At 43.5% G+C, this 27,506-nt stretch overlaps 4 protein-coding genes across 9 annotated transcripts; 2 read left to right on the forward strand and 2 right to left on the reverse strand.

The window, feature by feature from the left end:
• The first annotated feature begins 292 nt into the window (after positions 1 to 292).
• LOC115689868 (pyruvate kinase, cytosolic isozyme) lies at positions 293 to 20,877 on the forward strand. 2 transcript variants are annotated; one of them, XM_056309471.1, is made up of 4 exons: positions 293 to 481; positions 17,266 to 17,518; positions 19,124 to 19,585; positions 19,882 to 20,877. In XM_056309471.1, the coding sequence occupies exons 1-4, from the start codon at positions 468 to 470 to the stop codon at positions 20,692 to 20,694; spliced, it is 1,542 nt and encodes a 513-aa protein (XP_056165446.1). In that variant the 5' UTR covers positions 293 to 467; the 3' UTR covers positions 20,695 to 20,877. The 2 variants fall into 2 exon arrangements, with proteins under 2 accessions (XP_056165446.1, XP_030471909.1); XM_030616049.2 differs by lacking the exon at positions 293 to 481 and having other exon boundaries at positions 17,083 to 17,518.
• LOC115689870 (uncharacterized) lies at positions 5,375 to 9,332 on the reverse strand. The gene is made up of 7 exons (XM_030616052.2): positions 8,930 to 9,332; positions 8,025 to 8,101; positions 7,289 to 7,423; positions 7,129 to 7,183; positions 6,943 to 7,030; positions 5,618 to 5,716; positions 5,375 to 5,533 (listed from the first exon to the last, which is right to left on the reverse strand). The coding sequence occupies exons 1-7, from the start codon at positions 9,010 to 9,012 to the stop codon at positions 5,390 to 5,392; spliced, it is 681 nt and encodes a 226-aa protein (XP_030471912.2). The 5' UTR covers positions 9,013 to 9,332; the 3' UTR covers positions 5,375 to 5,389.
• LOC115689867 (glucosidase 2 subunit beta-like) lies at positions 9,544 to 16,048 on the forward strand. The gene is made up of 16 exons (XM_030616048.2): positions 9,544 to 9,796; positions 9,929 to 10,045; positions 10,427 to 10,522; positions 10,799 to 11,038; positions 11,432 to 11,649; positions 12,395 to 12,484; positions 12,564 to 12,665; positions 13,643 to 13,967; positions 14,047 to 14,151; positions 14,232 to 14,333; positions 14,422 to 14,479; positions 14,591 to 14,659; positions 14,907 to 14,994; positions 15,398 to 15,459; positions 15,584 to 15,635; positions 15,723 to 16,048. Exons 1-16 carry the CDS (start codon positions 9,679 to 9,681, stop codon positions 15,783 to 15,785), a joined length of 1,905 nt encoding a protein of 634 aa, XP_030471908.1. The 5' UTR covers positions 9,544 to 9,678; the 3' UTR covers positions 15,786 to 16,048.
• A 3,025-nt stretch (positions 20,878 to 23,902) lies between the features above and the next one.
• LOC115689869 (E3 ubiquitin-protein ligase SIRP1-like) lies at positions 23,903 to 26,501 on the reverse strand. Of its 5 annotated transcripts, none has more exons than XM_056309989.1 (3): positions 26,145 to 26,501; positions 25,708 to 25,863; positions 23,903 to 25,352 (listed from the first exon to the last, which is right to left on the reverse strand). In XM_056309989.1, the coding sequence occupies exons 2-3, from the start codon at positions 25,776 to 25,778 to the stop codon at positions 24,155 to 24,157; spliced, it is 1,269 nt and encodes a 422-aa protein (XP_056165964.1). In that variant the 5' UTR covers positions 25,779 to 25,863; positions 26,145 to 26,501; the 3' UTR covers positions 23,903 to 24,154. The 5 variants fall into 5 exon arrangements, with proteins under 5 accessions (XP_056165964.1, XP_056165965.1, XP_056165966.1 ...); XM_056309990.1 differs by having other exon boundaries at positions 25,708 to 25,884; XM_056309991.1 differs by having other exon boundaries at positions 26,076 to 26,501.
• Positions 26,502 to 27,506: the final 1,005 nt, after the last annotated feature.

Consider the following 27,506-nt stretch of genomic DNA (forward strand, 5'->3'; position numbering starts at 1 on the left):
ACCTTAACAAATGTCTCGAGAACAGCACTCGTCATCATAATTTAAACCAAAAAAAGTACGACATATCAAAAAACAACACTCAGATTTTTTCGAAACAACCGAAAAAATAGGCAAAAGCTGCCCTTGAAACGACCAGCCGGGGTGCGCCGTAGGAAGCATCTTAATTCGATGCGGCATGCACATGTGCCACCCCCTCCGCACGCCGTCTCCTTTGCCTTGTTTTCGCCGTTCGTTTTAGTCGTTACCTATTTATACGACCCCCTCATTCATTACCTTAAACGACAGAGCGACCCAAAAAAAAAACACAAGAACAACCCTACAACTTCCTCCTCCCTCGCTCACTCGCTCTGCACTTCAAACTTCCAGCCTTTCCCATCTACCCCCGTTCTTGTTCCCGCGATCTTCTCTGTACCTCCCCCTCTTTGTGCAACGTTCGATCCGCCGGAGGTGCCGACCGGAGTTTGGCGATGGACGGCGCGTCGTCGGCGGCGGCGGCGATGGGGGTCGAGAGTGATAGACTGCAAGCATGTTGGTACCCCTATACCTTTAGGGACCAAGCTATATGCGGAACAATGTCCAAAAACGGATGAAGAAGTTGAAGAGATGGCCCGAATTCCATATGCGAGTGCAGTGAGTAGCTTGATGTATGCTATGGTGTGCACGCGTCGGGATATAACCCAAGCAGTGGGAGTCTTGAGTCGATACATGTCTAACCCAGGTAGAGAACACTGGAATGCGATCAAAAGAGTTTTCAGGTATCTTCGTGGAACTTTGAATTTTTCTTTATGTTTTGAAGGTACAGGGAATGGAAACATGTTTGATATCGTAGGCCATGTAGATGCTGATTGGGGTGGAGATATTGATAGTAGACGGTCCACTAGCGGATATGTTTTCACATTGTTTGGTGCTGCATTGAGTTGGATGAGCAGGATGCAAAGCGTGGTTGCGCTTTCTTCTACTGAGGCTGAGTATATGGCTCTTACTCATGCTGGAAAAGAGGCCGTATGGTTACGGCGGTTGTGCTTGGAGCTCGGTTTTGAGCAAGGTGTCATAGAGGTGAGATGTGATAATCAAGGGGCTATTTATTTAGCTAAGAATCCTGCATTTCACTCACGCACAAAGCACATTGATATACAATATCATTTCATCCGAGAAAAGGTAGAGAAGAAAGAGGTTCGGCTTGTAAAGGTCGACACGGTAGAAAATAGTTCTGACTTCTTTACTAAAGCCGTCACAGGTGCGAAGTTTGAATGGTGCTCTACTGCGATTGGATTGAAGAAGAATGATATTGGAAAGGCCCTCATTTGCGCGAAGTATCCACCAAGTGGGAGAATGTTGGAGTTGGCGAATACTTCGGGGACCCTTGTTTCTCACACCGGGTACGCCCACGTGAGCTTAGGGAAACCGAGTGTTGTCCGACGACATGTGACCCATGCGTGCGGAATGCGGGGTTCGGGGGCGCGCCCGACACGGTGCCCTCTGCCGGTCGGCCACGGCGGGGTTCAGTGGTCGGCGCCCCCGACGGGGTTCCGCCGCCCGGCGACTGGACGGCCGCCCGCTCGCCGGTGAGCGGGCGGGGCTCGGAGCGCGCGCCCCTAAACCTCAACGGGTTTGGGCTGGCCAGTATAGTGCGAGATTAAGAGATTTCATATAGGTTTAGGTTTTGGGCCCGTTTGGGGCATATATATATATTGCTCGTTTTTCTGATCATTGTAAATAGTTGAGTGGCTGTAAACCGAAAACATAGTGAAATCTCTTTGCAGGACGTAGCCCTAATCGAGGGTGAACCTGGGTAAATTTGTGCATCGTCTATTTTTCTCTGATTTTCTGCATGATCGTTCTGTTTCGGTTCTCGATACGTCCCTTCAATTGGTATCAGAGCAGGAGTTGTTCGAGGAATTAGGGTTTATTCGAGATGTCAGGAGGATCACGAATTGAGATAGAAAAATTCGACGGAACGCGGTTTGATCTGTGGAAGATGAAGATGGAGGATCTTCTCTGTGATCGAGATCTTTGGTCGGCAATCGAAACGGAAAGGCCTGTTGCTGCGCAACCTGGTGTCGTGATAGGCAAGGAAGCGGTGAAGGAAACGGATTCAACTTCCAAACCGGCAGATCCAAAGGAGATTGAAGACTGGAATCGGATTGATCGGAGAGCAAAGGGTTTGATTCGGCTTTGTCTCGCAGACTCGATTCTGACAAACGTGATGGGGGAACCTACAGCCAGGGACCTATGGCAGAAACTGGAGTCGCTGTATCAAAGTAAGTCGTTGGTTAATAAGCTCTTTTTGCTGTATAATCTTCGTATGCATGAGGGCGACTCGTTTTCTGCACATCTGTATAACTTTAACACATTGATTAGTCAACTCGTATCAATCGGTGTTAAGTTCCAGGATGATGATAAGGCAATAACACTGCTCTGTTCACTGCCGGATTCATGGGATAACCTGATTGTGGTGATCGGTGGTGGGGATAAGGAATTATCGTATGAAAGTGTGTATTCTGCTTTGTTATCGGAGGAGACACGAAGAAAGGGATCGGGAAATTCCGGTAAAGAGGCATTGGCGGCTAGGGGAAGGCCAGCAGAGAAGACTCTGAATCCGAGAGGATCCAGATCCAAATCTCGTGGGCGATCGAAGAGTAGGGAGAGGAGGGTACAGTGCTGGAAATGTCAAGAGTGGGGCCATGTGAAGAGGGACTGTAAAAACAAGCCAGTTTTTAAGAAAGAAGCTGAATCATCATCGGGTAAAAAGGAGGTCGATGCAGGAGATATGTATTTGGCTGTTGCGTGTATGGCGCAGTCAGACAAGGATATATGGTTGATCGATACCGGTGTTTCATACCACATGACGCCTCATAGACACTGGTTTTGTGAATAGGAGCAATATAATGGTGGGGATGTCATGCTCGGAGATGATACTGCAGTTCAAATTGTCGGGCGTGGCAGGGTGAAGCTGAGGATGAGTAATGGCACGGTGAAGACTATTCCAGACGTGATGCACATACCTTTGATGAGTAGAAATTTGTTATCAGTCGGTACGATGGCTGATTCGGGGGTTATTTTTAGCTGTGATAAGGATTCGTGCAAGATGACTCGAGGTTCTATTGTGATTGCACGAGGAGTCCGTTACGGGACATTATACAAGCTGCTCGGGGAAACAGTGACTGTTGGTAGCGGGTTCGTTTCTGAAGAGGCCAAGGAAGATGGACATGATATGTCCATGTTGTGGCATCAGAGGTTAGGGCATATCGGTGAAAAAGGACTGTCTACCTTAGCTTCAAGTCAGATGGTAGAAGGAATTCCAAAATGCTCTATGGGTTTCGGGTTCTGTGAACACTGTCTCCATGGAAAACAGAACCGAGTTAGCTTCCAACACACTGGTACAAGAGCAACTGAGGTTCTCGAGCTGATTCACAGCGATGTCTTTGGACCTACTCCGACTCCATCTATTGGAGGATCCAGGTACTATGTATCGTTCATAGATGATTTTTCGAGATATAGTTGGATTTATTTTATTAAAAGTAAATCAGATGTATTCGAGAAATTTAGAGAATTTAAGGTTTTGGTTGAAAACCAATTGGGTAGGAAAATCAAGATCCAGATAACGGAGGTGAATTATGTTCGGATAAGTTCGAGCAATTTTGTGTGGATAATGGTATTGCAAGGCAGAAAACGACTCCATATACGCCTCAACAGAATGGGGTAGCCGAAAGATTAAATCGGTCACTCATAGAAAAGGCAAGATGCATGCTGAGTTGGGCAGGTTTGGGGACAGAATTTTGGGCAGAAGCTGTAGCCACAGCCAGTTATTTGAAAAACCGGTCACCGACCTCATCAGTGAAGGATCGTACACCATATGAGGTAGTGTTTGGGAAGAAGCCGAATCTGTCGCATGTTCGGGTGTGACACATATGTTCATGTACCCAAGGAGAAGTGGGGTAAGCTTGACAACAAGTCTGAGAAGAACATATTTGTCGGATACAAGGAAGGGGTCAAAGGCTATAAGCTGTGGAATCCAGAATCAAAGACCATTGTATACAGCAGGGATGTTGTCTTTCGTGAATCACAACCCCAGGTTGGCACACAGAAAGGTGATGAGCCCAAGAAAGTGGTAGTGCTTGAAGAAAGTCCTAAAACTGAAACTGTGGAGATGGTTTCACAAGGCACGCTAGAAGAGTCTGATTCTGAATCGGAGCAAGGGGACTCGGTTAATGAAGTCGAGGATGCAGATTCAGATGAAGACCTGGATACAGATAGCATGCCGGCTCTCAGGAGATCGACGCGGGAAAGAAAGGTACCACTTCGATACTCACTTAGTGCTTTAAGTACGTTTCATGCTTTGAGCATTACCGGAGATGATCCTAGTTCTGTAAAAGAGGCGAGATCTATGGATGATGCGAATCAGTGGGAGCTCGCAATGATAGATGAGATGCAGTCGCTTGATAAAAATAAAACATGGAGCTTGTGTAAATTGCCTAAGGATACAAAGGCAATTGGGTGTAAATGGGTGTTCAAGCGAAAGCTGAAACCGGATGGGACTGTAGAGAAGTACAAGGCTAGGCTTGTAGCCAAGGGGTACTCTCAGATTGAGGGAGTTGACTATGACGAGATTTTCTCTCCCGTGGCGAAGTTGACCTCGATACGGTTTGTTCTGTCTATAGCAGCTGCATATGATCTTGAGGTAGAACAGATGGATGTAAAGACGGCATTCCTTTATGGGAACTTGGAGGAGGAGATATATATGAAGCAACCAGAAGGCTTTGAAGTAAGAGGAAAGGAGAATTTGGTGTGCAAATTGAAAAAGTCTTTATATAGGCTGAAGCAGTCACCGAGAATGTGGTACCAGAAGTTTGACACGTATATGCTCCAGCTTAATTTTGTGCATTCAAATTCTGACCATTGCGTTTATGTGAAGAGAACGGGCGATCAGTTTGTCATTCTCACGCTATATGTGGATGATATGTTGTTGATCGGGAATAATGTGAAGATGGTGAATTCTGTGAAGAGTTTGCTGGCCAAAAAGTTCAAAATGAAAAACTTGGGGCCTACAAATTTTATTTTGGGCATGCAGATTAGGAGGGACCGTGAGAAACGGAAGCTGTGGCTAGGGCAGGAGAAATACATAAAAGAAATATTGAAGAAATTCAATAGAGAGGAGGCCGAAGACGAAGATCGTGTGCACCCTCGGGCCGGCGTCCAGGTCCGTGCCCATGATCGAGAAGCTGCTGAGGGCGGGCACGAACGTCGCTCGCTTCAACTTCTCCCACGGGTCCCACGCCTACCACCAGGAGACGCTCGACAACCTCCGCTAGGGCATGGAGAACACCGGCATCCTCTGCGCCGTCATGCTCGACACCAAGGTGCGCTCCTCGCCGCAGATATATCGACCTCATGCACTGACGGCGATTTGCTCCTTGACTTCTGACACCAGAGGTGAAGGAGTTGCTTCGAGATCCTTGACGAAGCTCCGAAGGCATCCATTTATAATGCGAGGTGCCGCTCCATCGCAGAACCGTTTTGCTAGGTCCACAGCCTTCGGAAATCACAATGGAACCACTGATTAGTCGTCTGCAAGGGAGCCAGAGAGTAGAACCCAACATACAGAGAGTAAACTTACCTCATTGATGACAATCTGACGACGAGTTCCAAGAACCGTAATCTCAGACATCGCGAGATGGAGAATACAAAGCTCTAAGATGCTGCCTGCAGGGGCAATCTGTATCATATAAACAGGCAAAACAACTGTCACTGAGATTTGGCAGAAGGCAGAAACTCATTTGTATCTTGGAGGTGATTCGAATTTTAGATATAAACAAAAGAAGCGGCACCGACATTACTAGGGCCTTACATAGACACTATCCAAATGTTTCACATCGTAAGAAATAACATGACAAACTAAACATGGCATCCAGAGAAGTTAATATCGTCAAATGGTAGGGCCGGAGTTATCAGTATAGCGCCCCAACATCAGACTGGTGAAAGATGTTAAACCATAAGCGAATTTATTATTTGGCCACATCCATTAAACAGTTTGCAATTATGCTATTATGGACGTACTACTGACTTAAGATGAACCAAGAATAAGCTGGATTGTAAAGATGACACAAAACATGCAGATGATATTTGGTCTAGTACATTCTAAGCGTGCTATGTAGAAGGGTTTAAAAGGCTTATTACATTGCTTAGGTGCAGAGGATGGAAAATAAGAGGTAAAGACATAGGACATTCCATTATCTTTCAGCAAACTGTTGATTGCTAAGTTTGCTAATAAGTTCTTTTAGAGAGGGGGGGCAATCTAATTTAAATAAAGGAATCCACCAGAAGTCCATAAACTCAAGGAGGACTCTATATATGCCAATGGAAAGAAATATGCCTACCCAAAGAAAAGAAAAGGAATTAATAACTTCAGTAAAACACAGTTCATACGGAAGCTAAAAAATTGAAAATACTTTAAGCATCTCATGAGAGCACATCAAGAACATGAGAATCAGACTGCCATTTGACATAATAATTTTGAAAACTTCATGGCATCAATCATCTGCCTCATCTATGTTCCACCGAAAATGTTCAGCCACTCGTTAAATATGAAATGTTTCCATGTCATGTCATAATAGAGTGTCATGAACTTAGAATCGGAAGAGGAGAGTTATTAGGACTCAAGATCAAAGGTCATGGAAATCTGCTTCTCCATAGAAAAGCCTCTTCAAACGCCGATCCAAGTCAAAAACATATGTTGTGAATGCAAAGCTAAGTCACAAAGCCAAGACTAATGGCAATGTATAGCTTAACAGGGTGATTTGCTACACACTAGATCTCAAGCAATAATTTTATCATAAGTGCAGGACTGCAACAAAGCAAGTCAACAACACTCTTAAGAATGATATACCTATAGCAAACATTTAAAATGTGAAATTTCACACAAGGAGCTATAAAAAAGACGACCTTCCAATTTTCAGGCGCAATTTTGTCAATGACAAGCACATGGCTATCCCACTGATCCATCACTGCAACCAATAGCTTCCTTGTAAAACTGAGGCAAAAGCAAACTTAATAACATGTGTAATTACAAATGCGACAAAGATTCACGATGACAACGTGCATAAATTTGTGAGTTGCTGATGACTTTACCGCAGTATCAATTTGCTGTATACCATCTTTGGTGGTGCTGACAAGACTTCAGCTTCTGCAGGAACAAAGAAAACAGCATGAACTTACACCTCTCGACTGACGGACAATGAAGGGCGAGGAGAATGGGAGAAGCAATCAGCAGTTAAAAATCTCTTCATACCAATCGCACTCTCCTTTTCATCGATCTGCATAAGCTCATCAGCTTCTTCTGTTGTATCGGTTGTGACAGGTGGCCCTCCAAAGCTCATGTGGTTGTATTCCAGCAATGATGCCTTGTCAAATTCATAACCAGGCTCTGCATGTGTGTTTGCACACGAAAGTAGTCAGACGATCATATTCTTACATGGAAAAAGAAAGGGATAAGTGCATTCAAAGTCCTAAAACTTGTCACGAAAGTGCAATTAAGTTCTAAAACTTTCAAAAAGTGCAAACAAGTCCTAAAACTTGTCACGAAAGTGCACTTGAGTCCTAAAATTTTTAAAAAGTGCAAACAAGTCCTAAAACTTGTCACAAAAGTGCAAACAAGTCCTAAAACTTGTCAAATTGGTTCAATCAAGTCCTTCCATTGATTGTACTTTTTGAAAGTTTTAGGACTTGTTGCACTTTTGTGATAAGTTTTAGGACTTGTTTGCACTTTCGAGACAAGTTTTAGGACTTATTTGCACTTTTTGAAAGTTTTATGACTCAAGTGCACTTTCGTGACAAGTTTTAGGACTTGTTTGCACTTTTTGAAAATTTTAGGACTCAATTGCACTTTTGTGACAAGTTTTAGGACTTTTAGTGCACATATCCCAAAAAGAAAATAACATTGGAATGCCATGTATATTTACTCAGAGTTCTAACAAACCACAAGATCAGTCATGCGGATTGATCGTCTTGAGAAGAGAGGGCATTACCTCTTCTCATATTCATTCGCTTCTCAAAAAGCCGAACGGGGTCAGACCCTTCTAAACAAGCAGCATATGCAATTGATCTGTCCCAGCATACCAGCATAGTTAGGCTCAAAGAATACAACAGTATCATCATCCAACAGAAACTGCTAGTCTAGAACAACAAGCGTCTTAAAGAAAGGGATAGTGGATGAGAACCAGTACCAGGAGTTCAAGGAAATACCATCATGAAGTGTGTGTCATCAATTGTACTCTCCAGAAAAGCAAGAGAGTAGAAGTGGGGTCTAAGTTGTAAACTCAACGAAATACCTTGAGTTTACTTATATTTTAATGATGGATGTAAAAATGGCTGCGGCAAGTCTCACACGTTTGGTTTAAGTTGTGTAAGAAACGAACAAAAGAAAGTTATTAAGTATCCGATCTCCTGAATCCAATTCTGGCAATTTGATAACTCTGATTCCAACTCCATCATTCATTTGGACTTGCAGTGCAAGAATGAGCTCTACTATAATTGCAATCCAACTCCATACTAGAATCGAATAACTGAGACTTAATATTTGGTCAAATCACGAGTTGCAGGGCATTGGACTTGCCAAATGCCAACACTAGTGTTCCTATCACAATCAAAACCAAAATCACCACAACCAGGGCCAACTCCTTCGTTGCTGCTATCTCCAGCACCACCACCAACATTCACTCACAAAACCCATTAAGTTCCAAGCAGTTCAGTACATGTAGTCCCAAACGAAGAATCGCTGAAGCTCTAACAAAGTTAAAGACCACGAACAATCATTCCCCAACTGGTTCTTCCATTCTATCCACAACACAGGATACGATAAAACAAGAACCAGAGAAATCTCTCCCGAAAAAACAAAAACAAAAAAACCCAGAGAGAGAGAGAGAGAGCATACAAAGCGAGCTCACGGGCGGCTCTGGGGCTGCAGAACCGGCCACTCTTATCGATCTTGGGCAGCATTTCTTTCGCTGGCGCCATCGAGCCCCTCTACCTCTCCACCGCCTCCTCCACCGCCAAGACGGAGGTCCGGAGCGAGGCCCGCGAGCAGAGCACCGCCGAAGGCCGTTCTTTTGAAGCGCCCAAGCTGACGGACAAGCTGAAAGGCCACGACTTCGCGGGAAGCGGAGACGAAGACGGGGACAAGGCGAGGCCGTGGCCAGATTCCCGCGGATGGGTCCTCGAGCATAGAGTCGCGGAGGAAGTGGAGCAGCCGAGGATGGAGGTTCCCTCCATTTTTCCGGTGACGTCAGCTTGCAGGCCTCGGTCACAGGAGAAGCAAGGAAGCTCTATCTACTGTATCTGGAGCCGCTCCTGTTATATATTTTCTTCGTCTTCTTTCCGAGCCAAAAAGGATAGAACAAATATCAGCAAAAAACGACGTCGCTCCCCCGGCAGAAAAGTCCGTACGCGGCCTCATCCCCCATCCGTCCCCTTAAAAACGACGTCGTCCGATAGAGCAAGCGCTGCTTGCAGATTCTCTCTCTCTCTCCTCGCGCTTGTGTGCATCAGAGAGCGCACTTGCAGACCCACCGTCTCCCCGGCGCCGTTCCTCCGCTTGCCGCCATCGTCAACTCTCAATCGATTCGGTTGGACCAATAACCGCCGCCGCCGCCGCCGTCTACGGAGAATTGCTTTCGGAAGAACATGAAAGCCGCCGGAACTCGGACCCTCCTCGCATTGCTGTCGCTCTGCGTTCTCTCCGTCGCCGGATCAGCTTCCCCCGCTCTCCCCGGAGATCCGTTCGTCGGGATTGCTCCCGAAGGTCCGTGGATCCCTCTTTCTTTCGATCGTCGACTTTTTTGGGCCCAACGGCTCGTCCCACTTTGTAGCGCGGGGTTTGATGAATCGGTGAGCTCGATCTGGTTTCTTCTTCTTCTTCATTTTTTTTTTCCAGATTTGAAGTACTACAAGTCGTCGGATGTGATCAAGTGCAAGGACGGATCGAAGAAGTTCGCTAGAGCTCAGCTCAACGACGACTTCTGCGATTGCCCCGACGGAACCGACGAGCCAGGTTTGTTTCCGCTGGTGTTTCTCTCTCTCTCTCTCTCTCTCTCTCTCTCGTTTCTTTTGTAAATTTCCTTACTTCTTGGCAATTTGGCTCGTGATACCTGTTTCTACATTTGCGTAGTCGAACCAGGGATTGGTCTTCTTTCTATGTATGTTAATGGTAAAACCTAACCTAACCTACAACTAATCGGTAATGCGTTAGAGAACATATGATGTCCGAGAACTCGGCACCGTTTCCATGATCTATTGATCACCAATGAAGCTATGCAATGGTCCAATTACTTCTTCCTTCCTTCTCCTTTTTGCTCAAGTTATTGAACCGGCATGCTTTCTAATGCCCGAGAACTGTCATGGTTTCCATGTTCTATTGCCTTGTGGATTTCAGGAACATCAGCATGCCCAGGTGCAAAATTTTACTGCAGAAATGCAGGACATACTCCCGTGTTAGTTTATTCTTCGAGAGTGAATGATGGTATTTGTGGTAAGTAGTCGGGTGAAATTCTTCTCTATTCCATAATTTCTCTCTGCCATTTCATCTTTGACTAAATAAGCATGCCTTCTTCAAGTCAGACTTTATGTTGTAATATAATTGTTCCGACTTGCCTCAAAGTACAATAAAAATGATCCTCATCTAATTTTGCGGTCTACTGGCATATAAAAGTAATATTTGGTTGATTCTGTTGTTTTTTTATTGAACTTTGAATTGGTTAAAGAAAAACGCTCTCCTTTTGAAAGTTGAACCTGCCATGTTATGCAGACTGTTGCGATGGGAGCGACGAGTATGATGGCAAAGTAAATTGCTCAAATACATGTTGGGAAGTAGGGAAAGTTGCTAGGGATAAGTTGAGGAGCAAGATTGCAACATTCAAAGAGGGCGTCACCCTACGTAAACAGGAAGTTGAACAAGCAAAGTTGGCTTTTGCAAAGGATGAGGCAGAGCTGACGAGGCTTAAAAATGAGGAGAAAATGCTGAAAGGGCTTGTACAACAGCTTAAAGGTGTGAAGTGAACTTGTCATCATCCTTTACTCTTCTCCTTTTATGGCGTATGCATTCGTTTCTTTATACTTTCTGCCGGTATATTCATTTGGGACCAAGGGTTAATAAAATGTTCCTTGGACGACTTATTTTTAGATCAAGCCCGCATTCATAAAATTCCATTCGATGTTCTGTTCTGATGCCTGCATCAATCAGAGTTCAAATCTAATTTGCTATCCACAAGAAATATGATTGCATCCTAAATAACACTAATGCATATGAGGCTTCTACTTTTTCATCTGTTTTCACTTATCTCTGCTGTTCAACGAAATTCAAATACGTGATTTGGGAGTAATTGCGTGAACTTACTAAAATATATAAAATTCGTGTTCGTTATGTTCATTACGCATGCAGAGCGTAAAGAACAAATAGAGAAGGCAGAGGAGCAAGAACGCTTGCAGAAAGAAAAAGAAGAGAAGGAAAAGAAAGAAGCTGAGGAGAAAATAAATACAGAGGAGGAAGCTAAACGGGAGAAAAAGGAAGGGGATATAAAAACTGAAATTGAGGACAGAGGCGTAGATAGCATGGACCATGAGAAAATTGGGCTAGTAGAGGATTCACCTTCTAATCAGGTCAAATGATGTTCATCATAATCGTTTTGCAAATTATATTTTGGATGTTTGGTAGACTATATTTGATACTTGTCATTTCTTGATTGTGACATCTCCGTGGGAAAAGACTTGATCTTTTGTTGTTGTGATATCTATGTTTCGGGTACTAAAATTTCTTGCATCGGAAATGTAAATGTTGTAGAGATGTTTTGGCCTTTTCACTGGAATAGCTTCTTTCACTGTTGAATTTGTTTTATTCTTTTGCATTGGCTGAATATGTAATCAAGCATCATTTAAGCATATCAAAGCTTGAAAGATGAGTGAGGATACTATTGATAAACCCAGACAAGTTTGCAAGGTTTACACAGATGAATGAAGATTGCCTTTTTCAATGGAGAAGGGCAAAAGTATTGACTTTCTTCAAATGATATTCCTTGTGATTGTGCGGTGCGCTCGCAAATTGTCCCACTAAGAAATTGCAATTACGACTTTCTTGCTACTTTCATCTCGAAGTGCATTGCTTTGTCCAAGATATATATTTACCACCACCGTGAGTGCATTGTCCAGTCTAGACCGGAGTTACCTTATATTCTAGTGATGCATGTAGATTTGATTCTAGATCATTGCTAGTACCATGCACGTACCACTTATGAACGAGCTCTGTGCATTGCATTTTTTAAAAAATTTTCGGTGGCTTGTTTTGCTAACCGTGATTGTCTTCTCTTACATTAAGTTTTACTATTTTTGACATCCATTCATTCTATAGAATGTGGAGGAGGACTTTGAAACTTTGGAAGACGTTGAAAATGACGATAATGCAGTAAGCCAGGGACAACAGGCTAATGGTGTGGGCCAGGTAAATGAATACTTCCAGCGAGAGAATATCCAATGAGTTTAGCGTTTCGTCACTTTGGTTCTTTGTCTGTTTTATACAGCACGTAGTGGAAGGCATAGATGAATCTGTTTCCCAAGTAAGCCAAAAAGAGTCTGAAATTGCAGCTGAAGATGAGTTGCACGCTGAACAAGTGACAGCAAGTGTATGTTTCTTTAGTCTTTGGTTGCACTGACTGGAAGTTTAGAGGAACATCCTTCTGTCATTAAGTTCTACTGGATGTGGCTATGAATGCATGTATCGTGAATATGTATGCATTTTCATCATTCTATTGGAAAAAAAATGTATGTATTTGAGATTATTTGCTTTGCCTTATGATTTCTCATAACACACAAATGCTCATAATCATGACAGAAACATGTTCCAGAATAAGAACCCTTCCCTACTCTGCTCACATTTGCTATTTTGATGACTGTTTGAACATGGTGTGTATGAATTGGTGAAGCATGCTTAAGTACAAAGTTCTTATGCCATGTTTGTCATACATTGTGTGTGTGTGTGTGTGTGTGTGTGTGTCTCTCTCTCTCTCTCTCTCTCTCTCTCTCTATATATATATATATATATATATATTCATATGCAATCTACTTTCTCTTCTTTATAAAGTGAGCAAAATACTTTTGCTTGCCTTGCTGAAACCAAGCCTTTCTTTGTTGCTGTTAATAAGAAATAGCATGCATCGGATTTTTCTGTAATATATCCCAAGTTTTATGTTGTCCATTGTTCAATCATTGTTGATTGATTGGAGGTTCTGGCAATCGTCCTTTTGCAGCATTGTGCTGCATAGACAATTAGACATACTGTGGTATGAAGAAATAATATATCTTTGTGACCTCGCTCAAGTTTTAATGTGGATTCCGTGGACGTATAATTATATGTGTATGCTGGAAAGTAAGGTTTTGTTTATCGAAACTTTTTCTATATTATGTGCTATCTTTTTAGCAAATACTTTCCTATATGCAAAGTCTTCGTGGGCTGCTGAACCAGGAGTGTACTTAATATTCTCAAGCTCTGTATTGAAATGAATTAAGTTCTCAGTGTTCTTCTTCTGCTTGGTGCTGTTTTTTGCATTTTTTGTTTCCCATGTATTTAATGGAAAACATCATTTTCTCCACATGGCTGCAGAATAATGATTTATCTGAGCATACCGAAACACTTTCAAAGGAAGAGTTGGGCCGGCTTGTTGCTTCTCGTTGGACGGGAGAGAAGATGGAGAAGGAAGGTAAAGACGATTTTTCGGAAGATAGTGAAGGAGAAAACCCTGAAGAAATGTCAAACGATGGACATGATGAAGAAGATGACGGATATGCTTCTGAAGCTGATGATGATGACCAAAGATATGAGGAGGAGGATGTAGAAGATGATGTAGATGAGGATGTGCCTGTGGAAGATCATTATGACACTAGTTCGTCCCATGAGTATCGATCAGATGATGAATTAGACTTGTCAGGTTTGCCTCTGGCAAGCTAATGGTGACTCTTATTTTGTTCTCCAAGTTATACCGGTTAACAAATCCTTGAAAATTTCAGATACAACCATTCAGACTAGTCCTTCTTGGTTGGAGAAGATACAGCAAACAGTTCGAAACGTTCTCCAGGCTGTCAATCTTTTCCAGACTCCAGTGGACAAATCTGGTAACTTTGAAGCTTAATGTCCCATAGCAGACTTAAAAATTGATAAGCGTTCTTAAATTGCCATCCTTGCTATTTTATAGAGGCTGCTCGTGTACGCAAGGAGTATGATGAATCCAGTGCCATGTTGTCTAAAATAGAATCGAGAATATCAAAGTTATCAGATAAGCTGCAATATGATTTTGGTGAGTATGATGCAGTTGTTTTTTCCTCAGCAGGAGAAACTCCCCATCGACTGGTCTCTCATAAATGAACTTGATGATATTGTTGCAGGGCAAGATAAGGAGTTCTATTCATTCTATGGACGTTGTTTTGAGAGCAAACAAAATAAGTAAGGATTATTTTCCTTTTCTTTTAGCCATTTGCCTTGACATTGTTTCCCCTTGAATTTGTTGTGATTCAGTACAAATATATTGCTCATGTCATTGGCCTTTCGTTTCAGGTATGTTTACAAAGTCTGCCCCTATAAACAAGCTTCACAGGAGGAGGGTCACTCCACGATTCGGCTGGGGTATGAATTTAATGATCACAAAATTGTGAAGCATGGATTATACTTTGTAGTTTTGATCCCTGGTGACATCTTTCTTTTGTTAATAATCAAGGGATGCATTTTTTAAAGCTCCTGAAATCTAAAAATTTCTGGCCATGTTGATTATTTTACTCTGTTTATGTGACTTCCATTTTAGAAAATTGACGTCCATTCCACCAAACTTGCTTATATCAGTTACAGTACACTTTGGATCCTTGTTTGCATGTAGGCACTGGGACAAATTTGGTGATGCGTATCGGGTCATGATTTTCTCAAATGGCGACGGATGCTGGAGTGGTCCTGATAGAAGTTTAAAGGTTCTGATTTGCACTCCTCCGAAGAGTCCATGATTCTATAGCTACAGTTTGTTCTCTGCGGTCTATCTGACCTCTTATTGAATTAGCACCTGGAGCATTTGCCTCATTGTACTTTTGCAAATGCTTTCGGTACATTAGGACAACGAGTCTGAAATCATTGACATCATGGCTTGAACAGCTCCATTAGATTCCCATAGATTATGTGGTAAAGTTGAAATTGCAATCTGAGTAGCTGGTGCTCGTTACCAAATAAGTTGTTTCTCAGACAACCTAGATTAATTCTGTCAAAATTAAGTGTAAGTTATCCCTGTATTAGGAGGGACTAGTGGGGCCAAGTGCATTTCATACAGAAAAAAAGTTCCTTTGCATTTGGATTCTGATACATGGAGCCTTTTGCTTGCAGGTGCGACTAAGATGTGGGTTGAAAAATGAGGTTACTGATGTAGATGAACCAAGTCGCTGCGAGTAAGAATCTCTCTCTCTTTCTCTCTCTCTCTCTCTCTCTCTCTCTCCGAGGTTACTGATGTAGACGAACCAAGTCGCTGCTAGTAAGAATATCTCTCTCTCTGACGCTTTAATATGCATGCAGATATGTAGCATTACTATCTACTCCTGCTCTCTGTTTAGAAGATAAACTAACGGTATGCGTCCGGTCGCACCTCATAATTTCTCCTGTTATGGCTTCTGTCAGTTTTATGGCAATAATCTTTTATTGTGAAATATGACAGGAGCTACAACACAAGTTGGAACTGATGGAGAACAAAAAACCGCGGCCTCATGATGAACTTTAACTGGGGGAACTGGATTGATCTCTATGATCATCAGCTCACCAACTTGACTGGTCGATCATGTTGTTTTGAAGAGGCTTAGTTGTTCTACTGTTAAGCATATAGAGCCAAAACCGCAGCCCCTATAACCCAGGTTCATGCCATTGCTGATGCGAATGTGGGTTTGTGTTGCGCTCTGATGTAGTTCTGATTTCGATTTTAAACCGTTATGCTTTGCAAAGGTTTCCTCTTTCTGTTGGTTAAAAAAAATTCTCAAGGTTCTTGAATGGGAACCAGACCCTCGAACGGACGGACGACCGTACAGACCCATTTTCGCGTGAAATGGCTCTCTGCTGCATCCTTTGCTTGCATATTGCAGCTACACCGAAGAACCGATTCTCGGGTCTTGGAAATGGACGACAATATGTGTACGATTAATGGGGATGTGGAGCTCGCAAACCATTCTTGTGCTTTGAGCCTTGAAATGCTGTGCTTTGCTTGATTTCCTCCAATCCTGCTTCCCATAGTTTTGTTGGATCCCTCTAGCTTAGCCCAATGAGAAAAAAAGAAGTAAAGCATTCCAAGCCTATAGATAAGCAAAACGGTCCTTTGTTCGAGAGGGGCAATTTCTTATCGTTAAGCATGTACTGAGGATATTCCTTTTACGCAAATTGGAACAGCAGAGTCAAGCTCATTGGTTGATAAAACGCGGCCCTTGCTGAACGGCCACCATAGAAAGACAACCTGGAAAACGATTCCATGCGTACGATGCACTCGTTCCAACCACTCCAAGCAAGTGATGTCCCCAAAGAGAGAACGACGAAGAAACCCCTAAAAATACCACTCAGGAAGCTTCTTTGGCAAACATGGTGTCCATGGAATTATTCGAGCACATCCGCAGGGTTAGAAAACCATGCGAGCCGAGCGCTTAAAGTTTTGTTCTAACTATGAACCCCTTTTAGACGTCGTCCTCTTTACGTGTCTTCGTTGAAGAGCGCGTCTCATGTGATCGAAATAGCAAAATTTTCTTATTAGTACCTTAACAAATGTCTCGAGAACAGCACTCGTCATCATAATTTAAACCAAAAAAAGTACGACATATAAAAAAACGACACTCAGATTTTTTCGAAACAACCGAAAAAATAGGCAAAAGCTGCCCTTGAAACGACCAGCCGGGGTGCGCCGTAGGAAGCATCTTAATTCGATGCGGCATGCACATGTGCCACCCCCTCCGCACGCCGTCTCCTTTGCCTTGTTTTCGCGGTTCGTTTTAGTCGTTACCTATTTATACGACCCCCTCCTCGTTCATTACCTTAAACGACAGATCGACCCAAAAAAAAAAACAAGAACAACCCTACAACTTCCTCCTCCCTCGCTCACTCGCTCTGCACGTCAAACTTCCAGCCTTTCCCATCTACCCCCGTTCTTGTTCCCGCGATCTTCTCTGTACCTCCCCCTCTCTGTGCAACGTTCGATCCGCCGGAGGTGCCGACCGGAGTTTGAGGATGGACGGCGCGTCGTCGGCGGCGGCGGCGGCGATGGGGGTCGAGAGGAGGCCGAAGACGAAGATCGTGTGCACCCTCGGGCCGGCGTCCAGGTCCGTGCCCATGATCGAGAAGCTGCTGAGGGCGGGCATGAACGTCGCTCGCTTCAACTTCTCCCACGGGTCCCACACCTACCACCAGGAGACGCTCGACAACCTCCGCCAGGGCATGGAGAACACCGGCATCCTCTGCGCCGTCATGCTCGACACCAAGGTGCGCTCCTCGCCGTAGATATATCACGACGTGAATCAATAAAGATCACGAGAAAAAAGAAAAAAAAAAAAGGGAGAGAGAGAGAGAGAAGAATCTCCGGCGACTGGCTTGGGCATATCGCCGAGGCTGACTTTGTCATCGGATCGATCGAAAGCGGAGTTTCTCTTTCGTCAAAATGACAGGGAATGATGTCAGCCAATGGCTGCCAATACGGCGTGACATTGTCATTTCCGATTTTGATCATTGGTTCGAATGATCTGCCGTGCGCGTTGATCTGCGAGTGTTGTCTTGTTTGGGGAATTTCGGCTTTCGGATATGCTGCGGTGCTTTTTGTTTGGATGTGGGTTTATTGTTTGTTTCCTTATCTGGTCCCGATTTCTGGGTGGATGCTACGATTTTTGTCTTTTGGCCTGGCCTTCTATCTGTCGAGTATCTCTGCTGACTTGGGTTACCTGTAACCTCAGATTTGGACGGGTTTTGTCTTTGTCCGGAGTGGCCCCCCGCGCCAGTATGTGTGTGTTTGTTTGTTTTTGGCTCAGGTATCTGTATGTTTGTTTTGTTTCCATTGCGTGCTAGTGTGGAAAAATTGGCATGCCACTAGAAGGTAAAGAAAAAAGGGGAAAAAATCAGAGAAAACGACGTGCTTAACATGAAATTCTTGGGCTATGCGTGGAAAATTAGAGCGAGGATGGTGTAGATGCCACTATTGGATGGTGTTTAGAAACTAAGTCTTGATGCCTCCGTGGGTTTGGGAGAAATATGGAAAGTAGTATGGTGGGTCGGCTGTTTTATGTCGTAAGAGTTGGGGCTCGCCAATGATGTTCGAAAGGAAGAGATCTTTTGATGAACAATGTCTGAGAGCAAATTCCTGCATCAGCTAGTCACAAAGTTGTAGATCTGTACAGTCATATTGACAAGGCGGTTGTCGGATACATTGCGGGCGGCCTGCATATGCTTCTGCATTTTTCTTTTGCTGTTGGTGCGCTGATTTTTGTAATTCTCAAGTCGAGCCTTGTAGTCAGTGGATTTTCCGAATGAGCTTAGTTGAATTAATTCACTTGACTAATTTAGGGAGGAAATGATCCTCCGTGTGATTTGGTTTGTTATTGATTCTATTAAGGGATTTTATCTGTTTTTGTGGGGGATCAACGGGAATAGTCGCATCGAGCATTAATATTGTCTAACGGCACAGCTTTGATTAGTTTGATATTATCTTCTAGAATACATTGATTCAAAGACATTTAAGTCAACAATCAAAATTGAAATTCTGCCTGAAATCAAATTTTTCTCAAAGCAATTCCTATGGAACCACTAGGCTGTTGTCTAAATTAGTAAAAAGAATTAAAACTTTTCCTAAAATGCCGTTCTACAGTTAAAAGCATCTTTCTGTAGTAGGATATCGGCAAGTGCAGAACCTGAGCCAAGAATGGAATGATAACCGGATGCCCTTTCAGCATTATTCTAGTGCAATTAGCATATCCATGAGAGGCCTTGTTTTAAATCTAGTTCGTTTATTCATCATACGGGCAATCTTGAGATGAATCTCTCATAAAATAATGCAGAAAGTTAATAGGATTCCTGATCCTTAAAATTTACATGCAACAGGGTCCCGAAATTCGAACTGGTTTTTTGAAGGATGGTAAACCCATCCAGCTAAAACAGGGCCAGGAGATTACCATATCTACAGACTACAGCATAAAGGGCGATGAGACCATGATATGCATGAGCTACAAGAAGTTGGCTGAGGATGTGAAGCCAGGAAGTGTGATACTCTGTGCTGATGGAACAATCACCTTCGCAGTATTATCTTGTGACAAAGAAGCTGGATTGGTTCACTGCCGCTGTGAGAATACTGCAGTTCTTGGTGAGAGGAAGAATGTCAATCTTCCTGGTGTCATAGTGGACCTTCCAACCTTGACAGATAAAGACAAGGAAGATATATTAGAGTGGGGAGTACCCAACAAAATCGATATGATTGCTCTTTCATTTGTTCGAAAAGGTTCAGATCTTCTGGAGGTTCGCAAGCTGCTTGGGGAGCATGCCAAGAACATCCTTCTTATGTCAAAGGTATGTTGATATGTCCAGAGACATTTATGCTTAAGCGTATTTCACTTGGGTTCCCTTGCTGCTTACCATGAGTTGGAGGAATAGGTCAAAGTGCCTAAAAATCTATATTTTTTTAAATCAGATGTCAATGAATGTTAGGATGGATTGTTCAGATGACATTTGATTGCAGTTTGGTTATTTCTCATTATTAGTGTATTATTGAACAAGTTGCAAGATGTTCGCTTTTTAAGGTAATTCTTTCCTGTTCTTCCTGGATTATTTTGACGAAATAATTTTCCAGTTTTTACGCTTCTCAGGTTGAAAATCAAGAAGGGGTGGCAAATTTTGACGAAATACTTGCCAACACGGATGCATTTATGGTGGCACGAGGTGACCTCGGAATGGAAATTCCTATTGAAAAGATCTTTCTTGCACAGAAGGCGATGATCTACAAGTGCAACATCCAAGGAAAACCGGTGGTTACTGCAACACAAATGTTGGAGTCAATGATCAAGTCCCCTCGTCCAACAAGGGCCGAAGCTACCGATGTAGCTAATGCTGTTCTCGACGGTACTGACTGCGTGATGCTAAGTGGTGAAACTGCTGCTGGAGCTTATCCAGAGCTCACAGTTCGAACCATGGCCAGAATATGCGTGGAAGCAGAAAGCACACTTGATTATGGAGATGTCTTTAAGAGGATAATGAAACACTCACCTGTGCCCATGAGCCCATTAGAGAGTCTTGCTTCTTCTGCTGTTAGAACTGCAAACTCTGCAAAGGCAGCTCTGATACTGGTCCTGACAAGAGGCGGAAGTACTGCCAAGATGGTGGCCAAGTACAGGCCAGGCATGCCAATCCTGTCCGTGGTTGTCCCGGAGATTAAGACGGACAACTTTGAGTGGGCATGCAGTGATGAAGGTCCAGCCAGGCATAGTCTTATTTTCCGTGGATTAGTTCCGCTTTTATGTGCAGCATCTGCTCGGGCTTCCAATGAAGAGACGACAGAAGAAGCTCTAGAGTTTGCACTCGAGTATGGCAAATCCAATGGACTCTGCAAAAATGGAGACTCTGTTGTGGCTCTGCATCGTATCGGAACTGCCTCAGTAATTAAAATCTTGACTGTGAAGTAATTGCCTCGTCATCTATCTTTCTAGTTACCTTCTTTTTGTAGGAGATTGGTTTTGCAATCTCGGAGCAATTTTTGAATGAAAGAATGTATTAATGATGGCAGATGATACTGCTAATGTTATATCTCCAGCTGCGGAGAATATTCGAGCTCTCTTTAATTTTTCAATATGGAGGCATTTTCAGCAGTCTTTTTGCATATCGAGCTCACTGTATGTTGCCCGATAATTGTAAGTGGCTCACCCGCATACGATCCATGGGTGGTGTTTTGCCGTTTTGCTAGTTTTTTTTTTTTAGCATAGTGATGCAATTTTTTTACAAAGGCATAACTGGAGACTAGTGAATCACTTATGGTAGTTTTACTGCGTTAGATTGGAAAGGAATTATGCCCTGAAGGCTGTAATGAGTATCGCGGATGTCTTTCTTACAAAATGTGTTGGAGGGAAATTGCGGCGAGGATCGATCTGCTTTGAGATAATCCTAGTCATTCATGATCAGTAATATCAGAAGCAACGAGACTATTACATCATCGACTCGAGCACTGATCTGTCTACCTTCAAAGCGAGATCTCTTCATCATGCGACCTCATTGGAGCACTTGAGCTTTTGTACAGGGGGGAACTCTGAGAATATCAGTTGGTGTTCAAAGGCGATTGCACTGGAATCATCTCGCCTGCTGCTGGTTTGGAATTATCAAGAATGACTTGGTAACTAGAAAAGCTCTTGAAAGATGAAAAAGGGAATCATCTCTGGCGTAAAATACTTGCTTGACCATTGGTCTTTCCAATCAATTTTAATTGGATTGGTATTAGAAAAATTTCCGGATTTTTATTCAGACGTTCACCCAGTTAAACTTCCATGAAAAAACAGGTAAAATTTAACACGGCATGACAGGCGGCACATAGATAAATGCCATATTTTGTGAAAGATCGATAGTGATCGTAAGGGTATAATTCTCTCAAACATGCAATGATCCCTTTGAAGATTTCTAAAGCATGATGACATGTCTTGAAGATCTATGTTAACATTGGATGACTAAATATTGCAACTCCCCTCGAAAAGTCTATAAGGGCCCATTTGATAACTTGCCAAACAGTGAAAATTTCTGTTCTTTTGTTTCCATAATCAGTTTGGGAAGAGAAATGTATTTGTTAAATTTTTTGTGCCTGGGCACAATTTTGCAAAAAATTATTCCTAGAATCAGTTTTGAAACAGAATCAAGAAACAAAAAAAAGTAGCTTCTTGATTCTATAATAATTTTTTCATTTCTGATTCTTCTTGGTTTTCTTATTTTTTCTTCTTTTTTCTTGGTTTGTTGTTCCTTTTCTTTCCGGCTTGCCGCTGCCTGCCTCCGGCCAGTCGCCAGCCTCCAACCGCCAGCCGCCGTTGCCGACCACCGACCATAGGCTAGAGCCGGCGAGGGTCCCCCTCACCGATTGGGCGAGCGCGGCTCTCAGCCGCGATGGCGAGGTCAGCCTCACCATGGCTGGGCGAGGCTCGACCTCGCCGTCGCGACTAGTGAGGTCGGTGGCAAGGGCCGGAAAAAAAAGAAAGAAATATTAAAAAATTCAAAATATTATCAAAATATTATTAATAAAAAGAAATTTTGTATAGTTACCAAATGCATTTATGTTCTTTTTCTATTCTAAGAATCGAAATTTTGGACAGTTACCAAACGCCTTCAAATGCTTAGAAATTGTTCTCGGGCACGGAATAAAAAAGAATCATTTCTGAGCAGAATCTGTTCCCGGGCACAAAATGGTTGCCATGTGCAGCCTAATGGTCGTCACCCCCGGCGACAGCGAGGTCGGCCTTGCCAGATCACGGCGAGGTCGATCCTCGCCCGGCCAAGGCGAGGCCGACCTTGCCGTCGCCACCCCCGGCGACAGCAAGGTCGGCCTTCCCAGATCATGGCGAGGTCGAGCCTCGCCCGGCCAAGGCAAGGCCGACCTCGCCGTTGCCACCCCCCGCGACAGCGAGGTCGGCCTCGCCATGGCCGAGCGAGGCTCGACCTTGCCCAAGTCTGGCGAGGCTGACCTCGTCGTCTCCACACCCCGCGACGGCGAGGTGGACCTTGCCAAATCACAAGCAAGGTCGAGCCTCGCCCGGCCATGGCGAGGCCGACCTGGCCGTCGCCACCCCCCCGCGACGGCGAGGTCGGCCTCGCCTTGGCCGAGCGAGGCTCGACCTCGCCTAGATCTGGCGAGACCGACCTCACCATCGCTGGGGGTGGCGATAGCCAGGTCGGCCTCGCCAGATCTGGGCAAGGCCGACCTCGCCGTCACCGGTGGCGGCGAGGGCCACCATCGCTGGCCCTAGCCGGTCGCCGCCGGCGAGCCGGCAGTGGGCCGGGAAGAAGATAAAGAATAAATAAAAAAGAAAGAAGAATCAGTTTAGGAAAAATTGTTTCAGAATCAAGAATCTACTTTTTTTTGCTTCCTGATTCTGTTCCAAAACTGATTCTGGGACCAATTTTTTGCAAAATTGTGCCCGGGCACAAAAATTTTAACAAGCGGATTTCTGTTCCCAAACTGATTCTGGAAACAAAAGAACAGAAATTTTCACTATTTGGCACGTTGCCAAACGGCCTTAGTCTACTCAAAGTAGTTGCTTAGATCCTAAATTAAACACTATTGAATGAATTGGACAAATCGCTATCAAATGACTTAAAAACTCCTTTGAATAGTAAAAGAAGAAAGTCCTGAGCTCGAAGCAACTTGCAACTTCACCTCAGATAGATTCGTCAATAAGATAAAGTCCACATGGGCTACCCAGCGTGAGATTGAAGTAGAGCAGGAGACCAGCAATTGGAGCAACCAGTCTCAATCAAACCCTTCTTTCTTACTGCAAAATGTTGTCATAATGAGTCAGGCTTGAACTGATGTGTTGGCGGTATCGCCCTTGAAATAATATTGTATTGACCCCAGATTTACAAAAGCAGGCCTGCTTTAGAATCGTCAACTACAAGACATTAACAGCTTAGTCCCGCTGGCAATTTCGTGGAAAAAGTGCCAGGAATCTTGAGCAATGAATGATGAGTCATGTCTCCTTCACAGTTTCACGTGGCTTCCCACCTAAATTTTAGCCCCCACAAACGTTCACCCACCCATTCACTCACAGTATCAATGAAGATGTCCAAAAAGCCAGAAAATCTAGAAGTAACAGCAGTTGTAGCGGTACAAAGTTGCAGGTCAAAGGGAAAAGAAAAAGGGTGTGATGCCAAGGCAAGTTAACAAGGCTCAAAGACGTACATACGTGCAAAGGAAGAAGAGGGAAAAGAAGTAACCACAATCTGCTCATTACGAATCAGAGTTCGTAAAGCGAGAAACTATATACACTAGCAAGTAGCGACTGCAAGAACTTCAGGCAATATACAGCATAGAGTAACAACAAAAGTCGAATACTCAAAAAAGTATGCTAAGGCCTCATCTGTTTGTTAAGAACTTTGCGCTTAATTTTGATCCGTTTATGAAGAGCTCTCATGGCCGTTTGCCTGGGATGCTGATGAGGACGATGGAGAATTCCCTCCACCGGATTGAGATCCCGACGACGAAAACAAGCCACTGAAAGGCCACGGAATGGACAACCTCCCGTTATTTCCGTTTCTTTCATCGCCATTTCCATCTTCACCACTTTCATGACCATTTTCGCTCTCTCTCTCCCTCTGCCTTCTGTTGTTGCCATTTCTAGACCCATCAGAATCGAGCTTGGCCTCATCAGCAGGCAACTGAAATCGGCAAACGGGACAAGAGCTATGAAGTTCTAACCAAGGCAATATGCACGCACTATGGAACTTATGCTTACAAGGCATTTCCCTTGCTTCTGCTCCAATCTCAAAGTCATCCAAACAAACAGAGCATTGTAAGTTCTCCTTGATTGTTACAGTGGGCATTGATTCCACTGCCTCTTTCTGCGCCGGTGGAGTCCCGTACCTGTTGGGATCATTTTCTGCCAGATGCTGCAATAACAAATCTAAACCAGGGCCTATGAAATAATCACCAAGTGAACCAATGGTGTTCTCATTCCGTGTTGAATCATAGGATGAACCCTGAACTATGATAGTTTGATTAAAAGGATTGACAAAGATTATCCGCTCTTGTTCTCTATCCCTATCTCTATCTCTGTCCCTCTCTCCATCTTCTCTGTCTAGGTCTCTATTTCCGTTTGCATCGTCAGATTCCGCAGCGATTCCAGCTCTAATGCCTTGCAACAATTGCAGAATAGTAGCAGAGCTTCTCCTCCTCCTTCGGATTATGGATTCAATTTCTCGGTCCAATTCGGTTTCCCCTTCATGGCTCAATTCGCCATCTTCGTTATCATCATCCTCGTCATCAAACTCCAAACGTCTCGATATCCGGCGGCGATGGGGATGGCCCATCATGCCGAGCAAGATTGGGGCCCAAAGCGAGAGTGCTTGATCTGATCCCAAGTCGGAATCATGTCCCTGACTATCCCCCGTGCCAGCCTCTACTTCCTCAATGAAGCCGCCTTCGCAAATCGGGCATTTGATCTCAACCTCCATGATGGGGTTTACCGTCTGAGAGCACATATGGCACCAATATCTTGTTGCCATCGGTTCTTCCATTTTCTTTTTCACAACCTTTCCTCCTTCAGAATCTTTCTTTCTGCGACGTTTTAAAACGAGGGAAATGAACACAGACCGCCTGGAAATTGAATAAAATGGAAGATAACAAAGAACACACCTCATCTCAAACGGAGGGCTATGGTCACAATCACAATACTAAATAGATCTAGCACGCTCAGGTGCCAAATCGAAATCCCTTACTTTCCCAAAAGACGGTTTCTCACCCAATTCTAACCACCCAGAAGAAAGAAACTTAACATTAAGTCAAAACAATCACAGATCAAATTCACCAGGAGCATGTGATGTGATGATCATCTAAGAAATAAAAAAAACAAGGAACCCATTTGTGCATTCTACCTTCAGAAGAGAGAGCAACAAACAAAGATGGAGGATCTTTACAAAAGCATTACAAAATCATGGAGCTCTTGGCTTACCAACGGAGAGATGAAACAAGAGCTCCAAGAAACACTTCAAACCCGACCTCCAGAATTTCCCACCAACTCATAAACCGCGAGACTTCTTCGTTGTATAAGTAATAATCCTAGGCCATCCTGCTAGCTTTGAGGGCAAAATGGGTAGGTGAAATCCCCCTGCAATAAAATCAGAAGAATCTGGAAGCCGCATAAAACACAGAACCAAAAGCCAACCACAGAAAGGTATTAATGGCATGAAAAATCAGGAGGAGGAGAAAGAGCAGATTTGACACGCAACCTTAAATATTCAAAAAAACTACCCGCTGTTATTATTACCATTATTTTAAGGAAAATGCAACATCATAAGACAAAGAAAAACAGAGCATTACCGGGCATGCAGAGAAAAACAAAAGAATCTATTTCAAGCCAAGAACGAAAGAGAAGAAAATGAACAGCACCCAAAATTTCTGCCCGAGAATCTGTGGGATTTACGGTTGCAACCAAAAGTTCCAATGGCGAAGGTGCAACGAAAGTGAAAATGCTTCAGAAAATGCCGATAGCCTCAAGATTCTCTCACCTCACAATAGAGGACCCATCTCTCTCTCTCTCTCTCTCTCTCTCCTGCGTGCTTTTTCTACACATCCTTTGCTACTTTTTCTGCCTTCTTTTACCTCTACCCAATGAACATCGCAATCGTATACATTCATCATCGTGGTAAAGGCCGAGTCTTTCTTACGTGATTGCTGATCTCTCTTGTTGGGTCGGAGCCAATCACCATTCTTTCCTCCCCAAAGAACCAACCCCACTGCTTAGTGCTTGTTTCTTCGAAAGAACCGTGACCACTGGCCTATTGATTAACATGGGCGACTAGTGCTAAATCTTAAAATATTGACTTAAGTACCGACAAATCTCGCTACTTGAGTAACGACAAAATTCGTATTAAACTAAACACGCAATAAAAGTTAAATTTGTAATATGATATTCAAATATAGTTTACTTATAATAGCTTTATATTATTAGGTAAGGAATATCCATATTTATGCTAAAGCCATCGAATCAAGAAATTCATTATTATAGATTAATAGGCATGCAGCCCTGCTAATAAAGAGATTGGAGGTAGGAATGCTAGTATCATAAGTTTGGAATTTGACTCCGCGTTTTGCAAGAGGCTGAGCAAAAGTGATGAATTAGAAATACGACATGGAAAAAAAAACCATTATTGACTATGTGAATTAGCACTAATTCGCAAAACACCCTTTCATCAGATTTTAAGGTCATTAGTTTACGCGACCAAGCGACGGCTTCCGCCGACGTGGCGCTTTTGAAGGCCCAGGATGCGACGCGTCAGCACCAAGTGACGGCCAGAATTGATGGACTTTTTCCAGAGGATTTTTTTGTCGCTGGGTGGATAAGCGTTAAGCGTTGGGGCCAACATCCCATTACATAGCGATTGAAACGCTCCCACGTCGAGTGTTGTTTTTGGCCAATAAAGTTGACAAGTTGTGTGGCTGTCCTTTTAGAAAAATGGAGAATTCCAACATAAAGTAAAAAACAACAACCGGAACGAAGAATATACCATGACCGCACTCATTGAACACTAGAGATGAGCATAGTTCCAAGTTCGAAGAACTGGACCGATGGGAATTTGTCCAGTTTCAGATTTCAGAATATGTAGTGTAGGTTTCAGTTTCCAAAAATTTGAGTAGCCTGTTTCGACGGATAGGTTTCAAGTTTTAGATAGATAAAACTTGGAACAAGTTTTTGTGTTTTTCTTAATTTATGTCTTCACGTGATCCTAAGGTATTTCATAACGTCCGATA

Source organism: Syzygium oleosum, unplaced genomic scaffold, assembly GCF_021117445.2.
Source record: "Syzygium oleosum isolate NSW1041296 unplaced genomic scaffold, Sole_v2.1 Sole_v2.03, whole genome shotgun sequence".
Taxonomy (NCBI): Eukaryota; Viridiplantae; Streptophyta; class Magnoliopsida; order Myrtales; family Myrtaceae; genus Syzygium; species Syzygium oleosum.